A 24,260-nucleotide genomic window follows, 5' to 3' on the forward strand; every position below is an offset into this window, starting at 1 on the left:
AGGCTATAAATGCATACCTTTCCAACTGTTTTTGCTGTTTCTCCTCCCTGGCCTGAGCCTTCATCTGCTGTACTTCAATAGTATCGGGCTTCCTTCTTCGCATGTATAGTTCATGGTTTCCCATACACAAGGCCAAAATCCGCTTATTGATTCTCAGACGAGGTGCATAAAAAACAAAATCCTGAACACAAAATGTTCCAAATTTAAATACTTCCTAGGATAATATTTCACAACAATTCACTGAATTTCAAAGTGAAGTTTGAGTCCTAATGGCATGGTAGATAATGGTTCAATTTCACAGTTCCATATATGATATACTTCCATACAAATAACACACTACTTCGTGTTCTGAGGGTTATGGAAAGGGGCTAACATGTTCTCAATGTAGATATAGTGAGGGCCATTCTTTCTTCTTCTCCACAGTAACTATGAGCACCTCTCCTTCCACACGAGAGGAGGAGGGTTATGGTTTGCCTTTGTCATTAATGTCAAAGTTGGTCCTTGTTTATGGCTGTTTTCTATGACTTAGAAATGTCCTCTCTTTCATCTTTTCAATAACTAAAAAAGCAGTAGAGTATATCTGCTCTGACACCAAAGAATTTTTAAAAATCTGTTGAAATCTAAAGTCAATGCTTCAAAATTAGAATCCTTAACACAATATTCTATTAAGAGTTAATTTTAGAATAGGGCTATCTCTACATTCTAGTGACCAATAAACAATAAATAATTTTTAGATATTGTTTCTTAGGAATAGTGATTGCATATCACCTACTTCATAACTGAATTTCGTTAAAATAAAACTATCTCGTAAAAATGTAAACCTTGTGCTTTAGTAATCTTCATTACTGCAGCACTTAGAAACACTTGGAAACTTAAAGTATGGAAAGACCTAAGATCATGTTCCTTAGAAGCGATTTAGTAAGTGATTGATGTCATCTTCCATGTGACATCACAAGAAAGAAACTAGCAGAAATTCAAAGAATACATAAAACACAAGGAAAATAAACCATTCTACTTACAGGTGCCTTTTTATCAATTGGCTTTATAACAAACTTTTTGTCATTAAATGAAATATTGCGGATCTCACTCCATGGAAAACCAATTTTAGGTGTTAACCTTAAAAAAATGAGAATATCCTTTCAATTAATGGCAGAAAACAATTGACAAAGTTCCTAACTTTGAGCCACCCTTGCTCAATGACCAAGTACAGATTTTCTAAAGATATCTTACTGTACATTTGACATCATCTTTTAAGGGGAAATGTGACAAATTACATCACATAAAACCATATAATACAAAGACTCATGAATGTATGATTAACCTTAGAAGCATTATAGTTATTTTCCTAAAATTACCTAACAAAACTATCTGGAAACCAGTGTATAGACTTGTACTTCTTGCTTTAGTTCTGTTCAGTTTTTATTCTGTTTTCTCTCAAATTACTACAACCATTAGTTTAAATACATTTAAGAAGGCGAAAAGACAGTAACTTCTAATTCTGGATATAAATGATTTTCCTTTCTGTTTAATTCTTAAATATTTGGATATATGTTTCAAACACTAAATTTCACTATATCATAAAAGGATTATGGTGTGTGAATTGTATCACAAAGAATTTTAAAGAATTTTAAGATATAGAGTTGGCTAAGTGGTAGAGCTAGAATTCAAACTCAAAAACAAGTCCTTGTTAGCTGGGCACCGGTGGCTCATGCCTGTAATCCTAGCTACTCAGGAGGCTGAGATCTGAGGATCGCGGTTCAAACCCAGCCCAGGCAGGAAAGTCCGTGAGACTCTTATCTCCAATAAAGCACTAGAAAAAAACCAGAAGTGGTGCTGTGGCTCAAGTGGTACAGTGCTCGCCGTGAGCTGAAAGAGTGCAGGGACAGCACCCAAACCCAGAGTTCAAGCCCCACGACCAACCAAAAACAAAAACCAAAACCAAGTCCTCGCTTTCTCGACAACCTCCTCTTCTCTAGTGGCTGGGAGTGCTGAAGTGTGCCACTGATCCTGGCATTGTTTTCCCTTGTTACCATTCTACATAGAAATAGACCTAGTCTAGGGCTGGGAAGGTGGCTCAGTGGTAGAGCGCTTGCCTTGCATGCCTGAGGCCCTGGGTTCGATTCCTCAGCACCACATAAGCAAAAAGAAAAAAGCCGGAAGTGGCACTGTGGCTCAAGTGGTAGAGCACTAACTAGCCTTGAGCTGAAGAGCTGAGGGACAGTGCCCAGGCCCAGAGTTCAGGCTCCACGACTGGACCCCCCCCAAAAAAAAAAGAAAGAAAGAAATACACCTAGTCTAGAATAATTGTTTCTGCTTTTCTTGTATTTACTGTTATTTTTAAAAAGTCATCAAATGAATCATCATTCTAAACACAAGAGTGAAAATGACTCTGACACTAACATTTACCAAAAGGTATATGTTAGCTGGCTTCTGATAACAGAACAAGAATTCCTAACTGTTTATACTACTTTTAATACAAACTGAAGGTACTGCAGTACAACAAATTATTTTTTCTATGTAAAACATTCTGAAATCAAGATGTTTTATTGCCCTCTAATGGCCACAGAAATAAGTAACCTACTTGAAAAGGCTACAGACCACTTTTAAAGTAACAAATACCATGCTACATTTATGTGCTACTTAAAACAAGTGACCAGTATAATTCTCAGCAATCTTTAACATGAACCTGGGAACTAATATAAACCCCACAACCAGCAAAAAACAACAAACAAACAAACAAACCACCTTTGAAAAAGAAGATTGCCATGTATGGTGACACTAACAAAATGCTTGAGTAGCTCAAGCTTCAAGGGTCAACCCAGCAAATTAAAGACTCTTAGTTCAAACTCCAGTAGCAACACACAGTAAAACATAAAAGATGGTCAACCTCAAAATATTAGACTGTTCACTATGCATACTAACCAGGAATATTTTCTTTAACTGATATCTAAAAATACTTAACATTTAACAGGTGCTCTAAAATTCAATACCCATCTATTAGTTCTGTTCTCTCATTGCTCCTGATTTCTTATATATGTTAATTTTTTTTCAACCATAACATTTAAGGAATTATTCCTGACTTGTTGGGAGAATAAGGTACTACACATGATTCAGAGACAAATGAGCACACATTAAATAACATCAAAATGTGCCATTTGAAGAATACACCTAGAAGCAGAACTCTGAAATTGCAATGTGCTACAAAAATGGAAACATGGTATCAAAAAGTCTGTGGTGGCTGGTAATGTGCCTTATTGATAGAGTGCTTGCCTAGCATGCATGAAGCCCTGGGTTTGTTTCCTCAGTACCACATACACAGAAAAAGCTGGAAGTGTGCTGGCTCAAATGCCAAAAGTGCTAGCCTTGAGCAAAGCAGCTCAGGGACAGTGCCCAGACCCTGAGTTCATAAGCCAGGACTGACAAAAAAAAGAAAAAAGAAAAAAAAAGTCTGTGGCATAGTTAATGCCTAACAGATTAGTTAATTCCTAACAGATTAATCTGTTAATGTGAAAAAAAGCAAAGCTAAGACAAGACACAACTGTCAAACCGTGTAATTTGGAAGCTATTTAGACCACTGAAGAATGACTAGCTCCTTATGAAAAGAATTTACTTACTTGTCATCATGCTCATAAATATTCAGACCCAAAGCATCAACACCTAGCCATAATTCAGTACCCTTTTTATTCTTTATTTCAAAATAGTTGACGCCGTACATTTCTAGATCTTGTGCAATCTTCAAGTATTCCATCATTGAATCTTCCCTGTTGAAATAAAGCTTAATGTAATACATTTAAGTAGAAGCACCTACACACCAAACTAAAAGTGCTAAAGTACCTTGGATTAAAACTGAGTATTGTTATTTACCCTTCCCAATCAAATTGTTTGGGAGGATAATCTGATATAATGTTAAAGTTTTCATGAAAATACTTATAAACTTGAAATACCTTAGCATCCCTCTATGTTCTTCATGCCAGTTTTGTATTCTTTCTTCCCACTGTTCTTTTGTCAATTTGTGTTGTTCCAAAACACTACAAGGAAGAAAAATTATTACAAAGTATTTATGATCCAAAATCAATATACCTTTAAAAATCTAGAATCCATTTACTAACTTGATTCTAGTGGTTGTCATACAGATCAATATATGTGATAAAACTGAATAGAAAGAAATACATACACACAAGTAAGAACATGAAAAACTGATGAGATCATAGTAGGCAGTGGCTTTTGTCAAGTTATCCTGACTGTGATTCTGTATTAGTTAGCACAGGATGTTTCCATTAAGGAAGGTTTCTTTTGAAGGATTTTTTTTTTTTTTAACAAATGCATCTGGAATCTACAATTATCTCAGAACAAAAAGGTTCTAGATAGCTTACGTTTTAAATATCATGCTTTAAAAATGCCTACTGTAAAAACATTTCATAGGAATTCAAATGTTTCAAATACATTAATATGTTGTACCAAAATGGTTTCTCATTAACAGAAAAGTTAAAGTACAGGAAGAAAACCAGAATTTCTTTAGAGCTAAAGGACTATGTAGACTCACTAACGTGCTTTTCACACCTGACACCCACTGCCTGCAATCCACCAACATGTGGGCTTCACCTCCAAATTTCTTACAAAAGCCACTAAATACTAAATCCACCTGATACTTTAGTTTCTGCCGTTCTAACTTGGCTTCCATATATAATACTTTCTTACTTAGTCTTATTTGTGAATCTCTGTTTTTTCTCAGTATTCCCTATAAGGCCCTCTTCCTCTGCACTCACAAATTTGAGATCCGAAAGGGTCTATCCTACATGTTTTTCTCACTTTACATCTACTTCAAATCATTCTTCATTCCCATGCATTCACCACCTCCTATTTGCTGATTAATCTCAAAACTTTTAATAAAGTACACACTGCTCTAAATACTAAATTTCTCTTATATATTTCAAACTTGGTAGTATCAAAACTGAGTCTGCCCTCCTTTCAAATTTGTATGTTCTTTTCCTTGATAAAAAGTATTACCAACTAGCTACCACACCAAGACAGAACCTAGCACAGAAAACTACGCAAACCTAGCTCTTTTCAGAAAGAAGTAATATTATGTGGCAGAGTTCATTGTCCATATTACCAGAAACTAAATTCTGTAGAATACTAGATTTTCATCCAGGTTTTCTATATGGGGAACAGCAGACCCTCTCTCTAGGTTCTGAAAGAAAAGATCTAAATACACTTTCTAGTATTAAGAGTGTACGCTAAAAATTAAAAATCAGGGTGCTGGAAAGCATTATTTGATGTTGCATTTTCTAAATATCAAATAACCAAACACTTGTACCATGCCTTACAGTTAAAACTAAACCATGAGGTGTATTTATAAACTAGGCATGGGCAAGACGAGATCATAGGTGGGACAGAATTATTATCCCCATTTTACAGATTTAGATAGGATCAAATACTTTGGGTTGCACATCTATGTCACATAACTAGCAGAGGGAAGAATGCAGGTAGAAGGCTCAGTGTCCTGTCACTGACTTCCCCTGTGCTATGCACAGGGTATTGACAGTATTGCACTATGATGACAGCACCAATGAGGAGTCTGAAGCCTACCTGAGAGCCTTTTCATAAACCTAAACACCTACTGTGAAAGAAACACAGCCTGACACTTATTCTCAAAACAGTTATTAAGCACTGATCTGCCTGTGCTGGAATATTACCAAGTGGCAACCATTTACACACCCTTCCTTCAAGCGCAAATTGTAGAGTCTCTTTTACTGCCTATCCTACGGAAATAGAGAAGAGCACATAAATATAAGTAAGCAGCTAAGTCATGACTGTTAAGTTTATTTAGTCTAACTGGCAGTTTTAAGATCCCAAAATGCATTTAATAAACAGACTATAACATGAAGACACATTCCACTTACCGCTGGGGTAGGAGTCTGTCATTAGCCAGGTAACCTGATTTGTGAATCTCCTTATTGTAATCTCCATATTTGGCTTGGACAGCATAGGAAGCCAAAAGAACGGCAGTTTCTGGTGGGCAATATATCTCATCATTCAAGATGGCTTCTTTAACTTGCAAGAAGAAAAGTCTCTGCGTTATTTCTTGGATTAATTCTTCAGAAACATCTTCAGGAAAGAATTTAGCTCTAAACTTGAATTGCAAAGGATTCTCTTTTTTAACATCTTGTTGTGTTACCTAGAATAATAATTTCAAGTATAATCAGAAAAAAAATTAATGTATGGAAAGAAAGGGGGTAGAGGGGGGTAGGTCTGGAATATGGTGTGAAACTAAAAATGAAATCTCCCCATAATAAGTAATTCATATTTTTCTAGTCACACTGAATTCTTTTTTGGGTGAAAATGAGACATGAAATAAAAGATTCTAAATTCCTATGTTAAAGTTCTAAATAATGACTACTTATAATCACAGATCCCACTGAGGAACCTAACCGAAAACCTCTCTTCATAATCCTGCGTCAGTTACTTAATTACACCAACATACCTATTTTAAATACTTTCTCTTACATGCTAAATTTTCCAACTAGAAAAAAGTGAGAATGTCACTTTTCTAAGATGAAAGCTGATGGTGCCTAAATGAATTTAAGGACATGACACTGGTAAAGCTTAAGAGAGACTGTGCCCAGTGCTAGTGGCTCATGCCTATAATCCTATTTAGGAGGCTGAGATGAGAATCAATGTTTGAAGCTAACCGGGGCAGGAAAGTCTATGAGACTTTTATCTCCAATTAACAAGCAAAAAGCCAGAAGTTAAGGTATGGCCCAAGTGGTAAAGCATAGCTTTGAGCAAAAAAGCCAGAGGGCCTTTAGTCAAATTGAATCTTCAATACTGGCACAAGAGAGGAGAGACAGAGAATTGTAAAGGAGGGCTTGAAATCAGCCCTTTTACTTTCCAGGACAAATTCATGATTATGATAAATTAACTTTATTATTAGTTTAATTTTATTATACATTTTACCTTTTTATTCAGTTTAAGCCATGTAGAATAACCTTTGCTGTCTACATACTGCAGCCCAAAAAACCAGACCTCGCGCAAACCAACTGTTTTCACCACCTAAAAAATAAATAAATAAATTATTCAGTTCAACATCCACATTGTAACTAGGTGACACCAGACACTATTGCAAAGAATACTACACAGATTGAGGCATATTCCTTTGCTACAGAAAAGGCCTTTTCTAAATTTAACATATTCAAAGAACATTTCTAAAACCTGAAATCCAGATTTTCTGTGTTCCTTACTTGACTTGCTCTCGAATCTCTTCAACAAGTACAAAGTCCTAAAGTAAAAACAGTGTCATAATCCTGCACTCCTGTTTCTATTCACCCTATTTGTGCCTTGTATTTGGGGCAAAGCCTATCTGGGTGGTAAATCTCATGTATCCAATATTCTACCTGTACTGAGCAAGAACTCCATCTTGGAACATGCTGTAACTTTCACCTTTTATCTCCAGTTATGTTTTTGTCCCTAGCACAAAATGTTCCTCCTGTACTTTTTATCACATGTACAATAATCTACTCTTCAAAGCCTCGTTCAACTAATATGCCTACTGTAAAAAGTGTTCATTGTTCTCACTACTTACTCATTCCCTGATGGTCCTGGAGTTTCTACTGATATAGGACACCTGTCTGTCCTGACACCACTGATGGCAGCGATCAGTGATCTATTTTCTGTCTTTCACTGTCTAACACTTAAGGACAGAAATTACTATTTTAAAATGCACTTAAATATTCACATCTCAAATAATTCTCACTGGCCTGTGGGGGAGGCACTCTACATAAAGTGCTATAGTAAACTAGGATCCTCAGAACTACCCCACACTTAACCAAAACCACTTGTCAAAAGGAACAAACAACAATAACGAACAACAACATACACACAAACTCTTTCACACACACACACTCTCTCTCTCTCTCTCTCTCTCTCTCTTTAAAATAAAACATTCTGGGTTTCCTTTTTTCTTTGCCAGACTTGAACTCTGGGCCTATGAATCACCAGTGCCTGGCTCTTGGTTTCTTTCTTTTTTTTTTGGGGGGGGGGGGGGGGTCCAGTCGTGGGACTTGAACTCTGGGCCTGGGTGCTGTCCCTCAGCTCTTCAGCTCAAGGCGAGCCCTCTACCACTTGAGCCACAGCGCCACTTCCAGCTTTTTTTTTCTTTTTGCTTATGTGGTGCTGAGGAATCAAACTCAGGGCCTCAGGCATGCAAGGCAAGCGCTCTACCACTGAGCCACCTTCCCAGCCCCTGGTTTCTTTTTTAAGATAAAATATTATAGGACTTTGGTTTCAAATAGCAAAGTAAAGCATTCTGTTTATTTTTAAAATTTTCACTGAAATAATGTATACAGACAATATAAAAAAAGCAAACTATGCTAAAATACACTAAATGTTCATTTCTGGAGACTACAGAACATAAAGATTCGTGATATAAAAGCTAACCAGTTTTAAACACTGAGAGGTTTCATATGGACAGTCAAGTGAGTAACTTCATGTTAGCAAATGGAAGCCGTCCAAGCCAAGCCCCAGCCAACTCTGAAGCTCAGCACTGCCTGTGATAGCCCAGAGCATATGAAAGTGGGGCCAAGCAACTGCCCAGCTTTGCCCCAGCCCCAAGGCTAGCCCCAGCAGGCACAAGGGAAAGAGGAGCAGGAGGGGCCAGCGAGCTCAGCTAGGAAATTCCCCAACAGCCCTTAGCTCCCCCGTGCTTTTTTCCTACTTCTAGGTCCAATTAGAAATTTCTCATGACATAGTTTAAAGTATAACTGCTGGCACATAACTACATGTATATTCACTTATAAAACATAAACAAACAAGCTAATAAACTACAAAGCATATATTTTTTAAAGGATTTTAGGTGATAAAAACATTTTATTACTTCATATACCCTAACATTTTCTTGTGGACTCCTTGGTGCATGAATACTTTGTATTTTAATCCTCCAGGTAAAAGCTACATGAAGCTAATAAAGGGAGAGTCAAATAAAAGGTCAAGATGCACTTAATATGAGAACCCCCAACACACAGGAGCTAGCTTCAATCTAACCAACTGCAATTATTTATAAACCCAGCTATTCAGGAGTCAGACTAAGTAAGGGAAAAAGCTAGAGACCCTATCTTAAAAACAGGACAGGCACGTTGGTTTACACCTGTAATCATAGCTATTTGGGTGTCAGAGATTGGAGGATTACCATCCAAAGCTGGTTACCCTACTGGAAAAACAAACTAAACAAAAAGACCTGGAGGCCATGGCTCAAGGTGTACAGAGACTAAATTCACTCCCCAATACTGTGAAAAAAAAGTGGAATTTCATAACATGTGGACCTCCACAGCTATGAACTCTTGAGGACTTAGTCTGTTCCTGTCTCACCTGAACAAACCTATGTGCTAGCTTATCCCACATACTCACACACCCAAGGTAAATAAAGCCTGCTCACAAATTCTTGCATTTGGGCTCAAGGGAAATAGTTAAGAAACTGAACTGTGGCTGAGAATTGCTGAGAATAGTCTAAAACAGACGAAAATCCTCAATAACTTACACTATTAATTATAGAACAATCAAATACTATTCAATGTATTTTACATGGATTCTCACAATTGGCTTTGGAAAAAGTAATGTTATCATGTAAATTGTACAAAATAGTAAAATGAGGCAAAGTCAATCAGCTACAGCTGAGATTACTAAAGGTGATATATATAGCTCAAGAGTTCATGCTTTCAAGACACCATTGCAACAAATGAGCTTTTCTTTTCTTTTCTTTGTTTTTTTGGCCAATCCTGGGACTTGAACTCAGGACCTGGGAAGCTTTTTTTTACTCAAGGCTAGTGCTCTATCACATCAGTCACAGGATCTCTTCCAACAAATAAGCTTCTTTTCCTCAGTAGTCAAAACTAATTCAAGCTGGTATATGCCTATAATCCTAGGTACTGAGGTGGTAGAGATGAAGGATCGCAGTTCGAGGCCAGTATGTACCAAAAGTTAGCAAGATCCCATCTCAACAAATGATGGAACATGCCTGTGTTCCTAGCTACATGGCAGGCATTGTGGTCCAAACAGGCTCCAGGTAAAAAAAATGGAGAAAAATAACTAAAAACTTTTTGAAAAAGACCTAAAACCAAAATAAAGTGCCTGCCTAGCAATCTTGAGAACCAAAGTTCAAACCTCAGTACTACCAAAGTAAGAAAATAATCCTATATATAACATGCATATAGATGATGTATACATGCACAAATGTTTACAAACAAAGGGGCCTGAAAGAATTAACCCTGGTTGATAGTAGTCCACCAGGTATGGTGCAGATAGCTGATCTGCTCATGATATCACTTTACAAGTAAGTGTGCATGTACATGTGCACATGCCCCTACACAGCCTTGTATCTTCCAAAAAGGCCTTATCAGGGCTTCCAGACTTCATTAATTAGCTAATTACACCCTGAAAGGAATTTTAAAATTTCATCAGATGTTAGATCACTCTGGGCTGACATATAAGCTGTTATTTATTGGTATAATGCTAGAAACACTCTACTTAAGATGAAGTTCAAAAGACCATAGACTGTGGCTCCCCCACTCCTGTGTGAAGTCTTTGGAAAGGTTATCCTCCCTATGTCTCCTGGGAGACACATCACCTTCCTCTCCTCACAGTGTGTGTCTTCTTCACCTCTTGACACCTGACCATCCACTATAGCTCTCCACTCCTGTGTGTGAAGTCTGTGAAAAGGTTATCTTCCCTCTAATCTCCTGTAAGATACTTCATCTTCCTCTCTTCTCCTCATTTGACCTCTGAGCACCAGTTTCTTCCTTTTCTCAGTAAAACTTGATGACCTAAAACACCGCATTACGTGAGCTTAAATTTTAGAATACTAAAACAGTTTCAAATTAAGCCAGAAACCTTAGAGGTAGTTTTAAGTAGCAACCACTACCTTTGCTATAAAAAATAAAATAAAGGCCAGGTGCCTGGTGGCTCACACCTGTAATCCTAGCTACTCAGGAGGCTGAGACCTGAGCTGAGGCTCACGGTTCAAAGCCAGCCCAGGCAGGAAAGTCCATGAGACTCTTATCTCTAATAAACTACCAGAAAACCAGAAGTAGCAATGTGGCTCAAGTGGGAGAGCACTAGACTTAAGCTGAAGAGCTGAGAGACAGCACCCAGGCCTAGAGTTCAAGCCCCACGACTGACAAATAAATAAATAAATAAATAAATAAATAAATAAATAAATAAATAAATAAATAAATAAATAGCCTATGACACAGGGCCGCAGGCATGCAAGGCAAGCGCTCTACCACTGACCCACCTTCCCAGCCCCTCAAAAAATTTTTTGTATGTGTTGGTCCTGGGGCTTGAAGTCAGGGCCTCGGTTATCTAACACTTGAGCCACAGCTCTATTTCCAGCTTTTTTCATGGTTAACTGGATCTAAGAATCTCATTAACTTTCCTGCCTGGGCTTGGCTTTGAATCATTATCCTTAGATCTCATTTTCTAAGTAACTATGATTAGAGGTACAAGCCACTGGGACCCAGCTTTAAAATTCTTTTCTAGCCAGGCTCTGGTGGCTCATGCCTGTAATCCTAGCTACCCAGGAGGCTAAAATCTGAAGATCTCGGTTTGAAGCCAGCCAGGGCAGAAAAGCCCAGTGAGACTCTTATCTCCAATTAACCACTCAAAAACTAGAAGTGGCGCTATGGCTCAAGTGATAGACTGCTAGTTTTGAGCACAAAGAGGCTCAGGGACAGTGCCCAAGCTGTTAGCTATCTCTCCTTGCTGTGTGTCCTCTTCTGTGTTTCTGCTATCCAGAGTCTAAGTTCTTGACCTATTTTATTCAAAGGCTAGGTTAAATGTCTTTGCATTCAATTGGTCACCATTATAATAATTTTCATAGCGATGACTAATACTTTTTGATTCTTTTTATTAAAGTCTCATCCTAGCTGCCAGTGGTTCACACTTGTAATCCTAGCTACTTAGAAGGCTGAGATCTGGGGACTGTAGTTTCAAAGCCAGCCCAGTTAACTGGAGACTCTCATCTCCAATTAACCACCAAAAAAGCCAGTGGTAGAGGTCTGGCTCAAGTGGTAGAGTGCTAGCCTTGAGCACAAAAATTTAGGAACATTGCCCAGGCCCTGAGTTCAAGCTCTACTACTAACCGAAAACAAAAAAAAAAAAGTCCCATCCTGTGACAACAGGGTATTATGTTAAGTGAAATAAGCCAAACACAGAAAGGCAAGTACTGCATGATCTCATTCATTTTGGAGTTTAAAAGCATTGGTCTCATTAAAGTTGAGATGAGAATGGTGGGTCATCAGGGGCTAAAGCAGGAGGTACAGTCAGTCAGTTGTTACCACTGAGGTAGTCAGTTATAGTTAGGGAGGAATAAAATATTCTGGTATGTTACAGCACTGTAGCAGGACTAAAGTTAACAATAATGCACAATACATTTCAAAAAGCTAAGGAAAGGATTTTGGAACGTTTTCACCTAAAGATAGGACATCTGAGATAATTATGTCTATACAATGTGTATTTGCCTTGGGTATCACATGTAGAATTTTTATGATTTTAGGCAAGAGTTTTAAAAATTAGTTTTCAAAAAAACAACAAATGTAGGAATGAGAAAAAGAATATCCCTAGAGCTATTCAAAATATCTAATTACTGTGAAAAATTCCAGGTGCTACATTGTTGGGTGATGAATGGACAGGAAGCAGAAAGGAGCACATGCATACCACGTGTCAGACCACAAATTCATGACAGAGTGCTACCTGGTCAAAAAGTTGTTTGCCCGTCGTATTGGGCTGAATGGCAAATTCCAGCTCAGCATCCATTGTAGTTACTCTCACATTGATCTGAAATACAATCATAAGAGACAATCGTTAGATGAAATACACTTGTGAAGTAGTAGACATGAGAAAAGCCGTTAGTTGCTCAGGAGGCTGACATCTGAGGATCACAGTTCAATTCTTATCTCCAATTAACCACAAAAAAGCCACAAGTGAAGCTATGGCTCAAATGGTAGAAGTGCCAGATAAGGGCACAGCAAAGGGACAGCACCTGGACCCAGAGTTCAAGCCCCAGTACTGGTACAAACAAAGAAAACAAAAACAAATTAACTGACTAAACCAAATTGATTTTCTCTAGGTGGTGTACTTTGAAAAGGTAGAGTTTCTTTCTTTTTTTTTGTTTAAATTAGAGTGAATAGGTAAAGAAGGTTGGCTATATTCTAACCTAAAAGTTTAAGGATAACATATTATTGGCTATTAATATGTTAAAAGTAGTTTCTTCCATAATTTTTAATTTGTAAATAACACACATACCTGATATCCAACTGCATATAAAAATTTAAATTCTTTACTTAATTACAATGGCAAGGAATTTTCCAAAGTACTTGTAAACTTTCAAATTCCGACTAGCAGAGAATTAAAGATATCTGGCATCCTTTCCTGCACTAATACGAGTCATTAATTGTTGTCCCCTCCCATCCCCAGAGTATAGCATGGCAGCTCACTGTAGTTTTAATATATATTTCCTCATTAGCTAAAAAAAAGCCTTTATACACTGATTTCATACTGTTACTTTCTTTTTCACACTATGCTATAAATTCTTTCTGATCTTTGTCTTTTCTATTCCTCTTGTTCCCCAACAACACACATTATGTTACCTGCTGAGACTTTGAAGTCATTCTGAAGTGAAACTCATGCCAGAAAATTCTGACAACTACAACCAACAATTTTCTTTAAAAACATACTTGAGTCATGCATGTTGACTTATGTTTGTAATTTCAATCCCAGCATTCAGAAGGCTGAGGCTGGAGGATTGTGAATTCAAGTCCAGCCTTGAATTAAAAAAAGTTGGCCAGTAGGAATATTATTATTATATATATATATATATATTTTTTTTTTTTTGGGTCCGGTCATGGGGCCTGAACTCTGGGCCTGGGCGCTGTCCCTCAGCTCTTCAGCTCAAGGCTAGCACTCTACCACTTGAGCCACAGCGCCACTTCTGGCTTTTTTTCTTTTTGCTTATGTGGTGCTGAGGAATCGAACCCAGGGCCTCATATATGCGAGGCAAGCACTCTACCACTGAGCCACCTTCCCAGCCCCCAGAAGGAATATTATTGAAGAAAACACTGTGTTCTTTTTTAGATGAAGAACATTTACCATAGGCGAAAGTCATCAGACCAGTATTATCAGTGTTAGTACTATCACAGCGAGAATGAGAAAACTAAGAACATGAGCCCTCTGGAGCCCTCATGATCATTTCTGAAGAATATGCTACCATTTATAGAGCACTGACACTGAGCATTGAATGTGTACCAGAATCTTCTAATCCTCACTACACTCCATAAATTAAATGATTCTATCATCATTTCTCATAAGAAATTAAGAGTTGAGCAAGTTGGACTAAATTAACAAAGGTCATCCAGATTAAACAGCACGGCCAGGATAAGGACTGAAGCTCTGACCTCCATGCCATGATGTGCAACCTTAGCTGCAAAGCTGCCATGACTGGTGCTCACTGCCCATGAAGGCATGGTTCAGCCATGATAACCTAAGGACTAGTCAGAGCAGTGAATTTTTCTTCCATGAACCCTCCCAGAGAGTTCCAGAGAAAACTTAAGAACACCTTATTAAGAAGGTAGTATTCGGCTAGGAATATGATTTGTGGCAGAGTGCTTGCCTAGCATGTATGAAGCCCTGGGTTCCATACCTCAGTACCACACACACAGAAAAAGCTAGAAGTGGCACTGTGGCGCAAGTAGTAGAGTGCAAAAGAAGCTTGAGCAAAAGAAGCTCAGGGACAAGGGCCTGGCCCTGAGTTCAAGACAAGACTGGCAAAAAGAAAGAAAGACAGGCAGGCAGGCAAGAAGTGTCAAAGTAATGAGATATACTTACTGGTTTCGGCATTTTCCTTCTCTTTCTGTTACTTCCCTTAAATAAAAATTCTTCAATTCTATAAAAACAAAACTTTTACCTGTTAAAGAAAGAAAAGATAACTTGTTACCTTTTCATATAAGCATTTCCATAAGCGTTTTTGAAAAGGCCTAATTATCATTTTTTTAGCCAAACTTGTTTAGAATAAAGTAAAAACCAACTCATTTTAATACTTATTTTCAGTGTCTTCTATTTGTGTTCCCTAAAAAGTTGAAATACATTTTAAATACCACATATCTCACATGCAATACAAAGCATGCTGACTTATTGAAAGTTTTCATTTAATTACAGACAAGGACACATGACTGCAGGAGCCAAGACTGCCTCTGGGAGCCAGGTTCATGCCTGGACCCAATCCAGCAAGGAAGAGATGGAAAAAAAAGAAGGTAAGTGGATTCAGAATCTAAGGAATAGTTTTCAACCTTTTTCCTATCCTGTGAAAGACAAAAGGAAATTGTGACCAATGTAATGTCTAAATAAGACGTTTTACAAAGCAATTCCTTTTCTCTTGAAAATTAGAGTAAATTTGTATGTAGCTTATTTACCTAGGGTGTATAAAACAGCTATAAACTGTAGCTCATTAACAACCTGCATGCTATACACCAGCAAGCCAGTGCCTTTTCCAAAATTTAGAATTGCCTTTAAGACCATTAGAATTTTTTCTTTTCTTCCTAAGGCAGTAAACCTTAGCAAAGGAGACCCATTATGTTGTCTTAGAGTAAATGTTCTTAGTAAGAAGTATTTTGCTGGATTTAATACTTAGACTGAGACAAGAGAATCAAGATTTAGAGGCTAGTCTGGGCTATAGGGCAATCACAAGGCCAGCCTGAATTACACAGTGAGATCCTAAAAAATACAAAAATTAGGTGTGACATTGCCGGCTGCAATCCTGGCTGTCGGGAAGTACACAGGATGATCAAAGTCTGAGGGTGGTCCCCGGGGAGGGGGGGGGTGGAGGACGACGACAACCAAAAGCTGGGTAACATGTAGTGGTGCATGCCTGCCATCCCAACTACTAGAGAGGCAGGTATCAGGAGGCTCAAGGCTCAAAGCTAGTCCAGCCTAAGACACCTGCCTCCCCACTTCCCCCACACGCAATAAAGCAGTGTGCTGGTGTCTGCCTGTGATTCCAGCTACACAGGAAGCAATAGATAGGACTGCAGTTCAGGCTAGCCCCAGACGAACACATGAGATCTTACCCAAAAAGTAAAGCAAGCCAGGTGCCAACGGCACCTAGCTACTCAGAAGGCTGAGCTCACAGAACTCATATTCAAAGCCAGCTGGGGCAGGAAAATCATGGACTCATCTTCAATTAACTAGCAAAAAGCCAGAAGTGGAGCTATGGCTCAAGTGGTAGAGCACCAGCCTTGAGCAAAAAAGGTAAGGGACATCACCCAGGCCCTGAATTCAAATCCAAGTAATAAAGAAATAGAAGAAAGCAAAAAGGTATGCTGGATGTGGCTCAAATCAGAGCACCTGCCTAAGAATATGAGGCTCTGAGTTCAAACCCCAGTGCTGTTCCACCCCAAAAGAAAAAAAAAACTAGTGTTTCCCTTCTTGATAAACATACCAGAAAATCAAAAATTCTTAATCATCATTACCAATACAGAAAAGAGATTAGCATTCCAATTTAAAATTTACTACTGGTAATACAATTTAAGTTATTTAAAAATAGACTTAGGTGATATATCTGCCAAGAAACTACTTGTTACAGTGGAATTGATTAACTGAATATCTGAATTGAGGTCAGGCCCCAAATTCCACTAACACATGTGCCCATAAATCCCTTAGACAGCCGGGCATCGGTGGCTCACACCTATAATCCTAGCTACTCAGGAGGCTGAGATCTGAGGATCATGGTTCAAAGCCAGCCCAGGCAGGAAGTCTGTGAGACTCTTTTCTTTTCTTTTTGTCAGTTGTGGGGCCTGACCTCTGGGCCTAGGCTCTGTCCTTCAGCTCTAGGCAAGCGCTCTACCACTTGAGCCAGTGCCACTTCCAGCTTTTTCTGCTTATGTGGTGCTGAGGAATTGAACCCAGGGCCTCATGCATAGAAGGCAAGCACTCTACCACTAAGCCACCTTCCCAGCCCAGTCTGTGAGACTCTTATCTCCGATAAACCACTAGAAAACTGGAAGTGCAGCTGTGGCTCAAGTGGTAGAGTGCTCACCTTGAGCTGAAGAGCACAGGGACAGTGCCCAAGCCCAGAGTTCAAGCCCCACCACCGACCAAAAAAAAGAAAAAATCCCTCCTGAGATTTTTGTAGTCTGAGTCATGAGCAATGAAATTTGGTAAGAATTTCAACCCTGCCTTTTCCCAACCTGTTTTGAGTCTACCCCTCACCACAAACACCGTTATAACCTAAGCATAGTTCCCATGAATTTTTCTATGCTGCTTACCATGCCAATGGCCAATGCCTTACTTCAGATCTCATCATCTCATTCTTGACTAACACCATCTCCAAAGTAACTGCTTTTCACATGGGCTTATCAGCCAGTAATCCCCACATGGCATTTCTACTTGTTTGCTAACTTTGCTTGCTCACTGTCTAGAAGATTTTTTTCAAGTATACAAAGGCCCAAACACTTTAATCCCTATAGCAGACCAAATCTGCAGTTCTTCAAGGCTGCACATTATTACATATTTCCAGAAAGCTATTGATAGAAATATAAAAATTCTAAGAAATATTATCAGATGTGAAGTTATGGCCCTTTTTATTCCTAATACTATTAAATTTTATCTGCCTTTTTTTTGGTTAATCTTGCCAGAAGTCTGTTATTTTTTTTCTTGTTATTTCATTGCTTTCACTAGTACCTTGACTCGTTTATTGTTTTATGTCTTATTCCCTAAAAATTATAAAGTTTACCTAAGTAAACTCCACTATCTTTCCTTAATAACTTGTCCACTAAGATCATAAACTTGAGGCCTGATGTGGGAACACATGCCTGTAATGACAGCTACTTAGGAGGCAGAGGCTGTAAAATAAGGATTTGAGGTCAGCCCAGGCAAAAAAGTGAGAGATTTAATCTCAACAAACAACCTGGGCCTGCTATGTATCTGTAATTCTAGCTATACAAAACTTATTGAGATGCAAGGCCAGTGATAGAAAAACTATGCTCTGAACCGAAAAATAACTAAAATGCATAAAAATAACTAAAATGAATACCACTTTAGCTGTTCAAGTGATGATACCTAACCCCTTTACACCTCTTCCCTCCAAGAAAAGGGAAAAGAAAAAGAAAAACCAATTGGCCAGCATGGTGGCTCCCACTTTAAAAAAAAAAAAATAATTTTACTCTAAAAGTGATATACAGAGGGGTTACAGTTATGTAAGGTAATGAGTATATTTCTTGTTGAATGTTGTTAATCCCACCCCTCATTTTTCCCCCACTTCCTCCCCGCCCAAGTTGTAAAGTTCATTTTCAACACAGTGTCTTATACAGCTGTTCTATTGGTTCACCCTTTGTCCTTTGTCTCACCATTGTGTTACCCTTCCCTTCCCCAAATCAGATAAATGCATATACAAGACAGTGTACCAAAATCAAAACCATTGACAACAAGGGATAAACAAAAGGAAAAAGAAATACAAAAGAAAAAAAGAACTTCATACAGTACATTAAAAACAAAAACCCCATTTCCTTATCTTGGAGTTCATTTCACTCAGTAGATGAATGGATCAAGAAAATGTAATACACACATACAATCAAATTCGATGCTTCTATCAGAAAGAATGCTCGCCCCATTTGTAAGGAAATGTTAAGATAGAAAAAAACCTTATTAAATGAAGCCAGACCCAAAGAAACTATAGGCTCCATGATTTACCCCATTTGTAATAATTAGTATATGTCTAGGATAGTCCTAGCAGAGGATCACAATAACTCAATAGCTATATACATTGACCATATAATGGCTCACACTTTTAATCCCAGCTATTTAGAAGGGGAAGAATGAAAGGATCAGGGTCCAAAGCTAGTTCTGGAGAAAATGTAGGACTCTGAAAAATAAAAACAGAAAAGAAGCTGGGCACTGGTGGCTCACACCTATAATCCTAGCTACTCAGGAGGCTGAGATCTGAGGACTGTGGGAAGAAAAGTCCATGAGCCTCTCATCTCCAACTAACCACCAGAAAATTGGAGTGGCACTGTGGCTCTAAATGGTAGAGCACTAGCCTTGAGCAAAAAGAGCTCAGGGACCACATGAGCCACAAAAAAAAGTCTGGGTTCAAGTTCAAATCCCAGTATTGTCCTCCTACCAAAAGAGAAGCCATGAACTAAATTATAAGGTAAACAGTAACTCATTATAAGGTATAAAGTAAATCTAAATATATAATAATTTCACTAATCAGTGAGAAAATATTAATGTTCACTAATAACACATGTTAGCAAACTTAACTAAGATCGTGATTTTATAAAACATTGCGTTAGATATAATACTATTTGCTCCACCTCACATTCCATAAACTATTTTATTTAGACCCTCTTACACATTTGCAATACTGTCCAGGCCTTCACAATGAAGCTTCTAAAAAATATTCAGCTGAGCACTGGTGGTTCATGCCCTTAATCCTAGCTACTCAGGAGACTGAGATCTAAGGATCAAGGTTGAAAGCCAGACTGGGCAGTTAAGTCTAAGGGACTCTTATCTCCATTTAACCACCAAAAAGCAGGAGGTAGGGCTGTAGCTCAAGTGGTAGAGCACTACTATAATTTTAGCTAATTCAGAAGGCTGAGATCTGAGAATCATGCTTCAAGCTAGCCCTTTCTGTGGAAGGAAAGTCCATGAGACTCTTATTTCCAATTTACCACCAAAAAGCCCTAAGTGGAACTGTGGCCTCAAGTAATAGAGCCCCAGCCTTCAGTGAATAAAGCTAAGGGACAATGTCTAGGATATGAGTTCAAGCCCCAGTAACTGCGCCCCCCACCCAAAAAAAAAATGCAGCACTGGAAGCATGGTGGTAAAGACCACTACCAAGCAAACAAAATGAGTACTAGGCTCTGGGTTCAAACCCAATACAGCCCCTCCACAATCTAGATTTGAAGGACTACTGTAAGTAAAGGTAGTATATAGTTTATGAAAGCAGGTAAATATTTTAAATCCTTTATAAGCAGAATAAAGTATCAAAATTATAATACCATAATAGCAAAAAAACACAACAGTCATAATAAAGTTGCTATGCAAAATACTTAACACTGCACTCAGTTAAAGTCTTCACTACACTAGGAAATTAAGCATTACATATGCCAATCAACGTTGCAGACTGTTGATAAGCAATTGGGTAAATATCACTGATGTTAACATAAATTGGGACCCTATTTCTAGGAAGAAAGCTGCTAATATGTAACAAAAGCTCAAAGCTTTTTTGAACATGAAATTTTGCTTCTGGAATAAACCCTCAGGGAAATAAAAATGAAAAAAAAAGAAATCTAGTATAATCTTCTTGGCAGTAATCCTTTACAATAGCCAATGATTAAAACTATGTGACAGATAGCATGATAGATACCATACTCCAGAGGGACTGTTGTCAGGTGTTTTGTTTTTGTACATAAGGACAAAGGTGAGGCTAACTGGGAAGGCAGAATCTAACTCCTTACAACTAGGTAAAAACAGATGCTGTTCTAAAGGATATTTAGATGTAGAGAAAGAGCATTTAGTATAATAAGTGTTTGATTCTTAAGTTTCTAACAAATGACAATTTCAAAACTATATCACACTGAACTATTTATATATTGCTACCAATATCTTATATGTGCAAGAATTCTACCTCAAATTTTCTAAAACAAAGCTATATATAAATGTAACTGAAACATAAATTTGAGCCTGGCACCAGTGGCTCACCTGAGCTCAGTAGACTGAGATCTGATGATCACAGTTCAAAGCTAGCCCAGGCAAGAAAATCTGTGAGACTGTTATCTCCAATTAACCAGCTGTGGCTCACGTTGGAGAATACTAGCTTTGAGCAAAAAAGATAAGGGACTCTCCAGGCCCTGAGTTCAACCCCTTTCTATCCCACACAAAGTAGGTGTGAGCCAATTTAATGTTCAGAATAATTTATAAAATATCACATGCAAAGTTAAGAAACCAAGACATGTCTCAAAGTACACCTTTAATCTGAAGCCAATTTCATGTTGTGTCGTCTTAAATACTACATAATTTGCCTGAGCTATTACATTTCAAAGATGTTTGTACAACAAATGTTTATATATTTCACCTGTTCCCTCACAAAAGAGAAAAAAATTACTCCATTCTCCAACTCTTAATTTTCTAGAGTTTCTTAATTTAAGATGAATTAAATTTTCTTAATTTTCCCTACCCCTGAGAGGGGAGTGGACAGTACTGGAGTCAGTGGGCAGGCTACACCCAGGCTACTTGAGCTACACCCCTGGCCCCTAAGTTCCTTCCTGACAGCGGTCCTGCCCTGCCCTGCCCTGCCCTGCCCCACAGGGACACCAAGAGTAGTGATGAGCTGCCACTGTGGCAGCACCATACCAGCCAGTGGTCTCAGGAAATGCTGCCAACATGCTGTCTCCCATTTCCAGACTTTGCCATGTTGACGGTATGGATGCAGACACAATGGCTTATGTTAAAACATATCAGTATAAAAAAAAATTCTCTTCTTGGCCCTAAAAGAGCCTCAGCTTCCTCAAACCCTGGAGCAGCTTCACGTAGGGGCTCTGCCTCAGTGGCACAGCAGATTCTCAACAATGAGCTGCAAGAGTGACTTAGGCTACCCATACCCTCTCCATCAATTTATACCGGGCTTCCTAAGAAGACTTTTAGCTGTATTTTTCCCCAAGCCTAACTTCAATTGTCTCCAACTTTTGACATTGGAATGGCCTCAGAACACCAATGTAGTCTCCATCAACTTCTGAGAAAAAAAAAATCCTAAAGTATAAATTAAATGAATAAGCAGTAAGGGCACTGACAAAAGTACTAGCTCACTTTTTCCCCCTGGTTGGAAAACTCTGGGGAAGCTTAGGAATCTTCTCCTACTAGAAAAGTGTCATTTTTTTGTTTTGAGTGGTTTTTTTTTTGTTTTGTTTTTGTTTGTTTGTTTTTTGCCAGTCCTAGGGCTTGAACTCAGGGCCTGGGCACTATCCCTGAGCCTCTCTGTGCTCAAGGCTAGTGCTCTACCACTAGAGCCATAGCACTACTTCTGGCTTTTTCTAAGTAGTTTATTAGAGATAAAACTAAGTCTCACAGACTTTCTTGCCTGGGCTGGCTTCGAACCTCAATCCTCAGATCTCAGCTTCCTGGGTAGGTAGGATTACAGGTGTGAGGCATCAGCACATGGTTTAGAAAAGTTTTTTTGAAGTATTTTAAGTGCATAAAATAAATGCATAGAACACAAAATTACAAAAGGAAACCAACTATATTAGATCACAATTATCAAGATTTTTTAAAAATATGCTATATGTGTTGCTTCCAAATTAATGCTTTAACAGTATCTACTAGTAAATGTAATGCCTAAATCTGTAAGAGATGATGACTACAAATGTTATTTTGAAACTTTATTATAAAAATGTCTAGAAATTCTGTTAATGCCTTGGCTACTTATATTTGTGATGAAATATATATATTACATATATATAAATATAAACACAAGAAGTAACTTTTTAAAAACACAAGAGGTAAGTTGATTCTATTTTAGCTCAGATTAATATCAATAATAACAATACATTTTACCTACATAGTTTGATTTCCAGGAACAAAGAGCCCAAACTCTCAGCATGTATAGAAGGCTCACCCTATAGACATGGGGCTGTATCACCTTATCTATACAGGAACTGCCTCCCTCCTCCTGCAAATTTCTCCTACTTGAAAGTCAGAATGCTCCTCAAGCCCAGTCCTAAGCTTTCCGACTAGCCTATTCTGCTTTTCTCACCTGGTATTCGTTGAGAAGCAGCACGTTAAAGACTTCCTTACATTGGACACATAAATGGGCAAGTTAACTACCCCCCCATACAATTATTTGAAGATTAATTTTTTTAAAAAACGAACTCTTAGAGATGTCCTAAGTGTACATTATTAGCTGGTATGATCATCTTTAAAGAGGTAGATTTCTGGGAAGGGTGATGGGCAACTCTTAAGTAAGATATTTAGTACTGGCTCATGTAGAAGTAATCTCTGTTTTAAGGATATTGTCAAGAAAATGAAATATTTAACATTTTTGAGAAAATGAAAGCACAAAGGAAGTTTCTAAAACTTGCAGAACTACAACAGTAAACTGAAACATTGAATATAGATTCTCTTGTGAAAGTTTTGTAAATTTTCAAGAATATCTGTATTTTTCTTAAAGTAAGTAGAAAGATACATTGCCATTTGTAATTATTAACTTTAAGCGCTAAAAAGAAAGTTAAATCCACTTCAACTCCTTCATTTTTACACTTATGACAACATTAAAAATTCATTTAATAGGGGCTGGGAAGGTGGCTCAGTGGTAGAGTGCTTGCCTTGCATGCATGAGGCCCTGGGTTTGATTCCTCAGCACCACATAAGCAAAAAGAAGAAAGCCAGAAGTGGCGCTGTGGAGCAAATGGTAGAGCGCTAGCTAGCCTTGAGCTGAAGAGCTGAGGGACAGCGCCCAGGTCCAGAGTTCAGGCCCCACAACTGAACCCCCCCCCCAAAAAATTCATTTAATAGATGCTTAAAAACAGTAAGACAAAGACAGGTATATGTAAGTCATCTATGCAGCAGTAAAGAACCAAAGACTTAGGGAAGTGGTGCTGTGGCTCAAGCAGTAGAGCGCTCACCTTGAGCTGAAGAGCACAGGGAAAGTACCCAGGCCCGACTAACAGGCGCACGCGCATGCAGACGTGCACGCGGACACATGGACACATACACAAACCCACCACTCCTCACAGAAACAAAGAACGAAAGACAGACAGACAGACAGACACACACACACACACACACACACACACACACACACACACACACACACACACACACACACACACACACACACACACACACACACACACACACACACACACCCACTCCCCACAGAAACAAAGACTCAAATTGACTTAAGTTCAGTTCACTTCAAACTGACTTATTTGACAGTTCTACACTGTATATGTTCTGAGGCACCCAATATTATACAGCAGTAGCTGATTTTTGGACATTTCTTAAATATCTTTAAAATTAGACATTTCTCATGCAGCCAATCAGGCAGTCCTACCACAAAAACCACTAATCTTCTACTTTGTGATATCAAATCCCCCTTCTGAGAAACTGAAATGGTGCCTCAGGTGTGTCTCAAATGTTTGTTCTTTTGTTGATGAATTAAGCCTCCATGTAATACTCATTGTAACTTTTCTACTTACTGTCAAGGATAATACTTCCCTTCACTT

The 24,260-nt window shown here is 38.3% G+C and overlaps 1 protein-coding gene across 1 annotated transcript in view; it reads right to left on the minus strand.

Moving 5' to 3' along the window:
- LOC138821316 (radixin) overlaps window positions 1-24,260 on the minus strand; it is a 64,036-nt gene that overhangs the window by 34,386 nt on the left and 5,390 nt on the right. Inside the window, exons 2-9 of the mRNA XM_070013455.1 lie at window positions 14,872-14,950; window positions 12,742-12,825; window positions 6,958-7,053; window positions 5,904-6,178; window positions 3,945-4,028; window positions 3,615-3,761; window positions 1,020-1,116; window positions 18-181 (exon numbers count right to left, since the gene is read on the minus strand). Coding sequence (XP_069869556.1) covers window positions 18-181; window positions 1,020-1,116; window positions 3,615-3,761; window positions 3,945-4,028; window positions 5,904-6,178; window positions 6,958-7,053; window positions 12,742-12,825; window positions 14,872-14,883 — 959 coding nt within the window. The 5' untranslated portion in view covers window positions 14,884-14,950. The remainder of the gene's footprint in view (window positions 1-17; window positions 182-1,019; window positions 1,117-3,614; window positions 3,762-3,944; window positions 4,029-5,903; window positions 6,179-6,957; window positions 7,054-12,741; window positions 12,826-14,871; window positions 14,951-24,260) is intronic.

Source organism: Dipodomys merriami, unplaced genomic scaffold, assembly GCF_024711535.1.
Source record: "Dipodomys merriami isolate MVZ:Mamm:240054 unplaced genomic scaffold, mDipMer1.0.p SCAF_91, whole genome shotgun sequence".
In the NCBI taxonomy this organism is placed as follows: Eukaryota; Metazoa; Chordata; class Mammalia; order Rodentia; family Heteromyidae; genus Dipodomys; species Dipodomys merriami.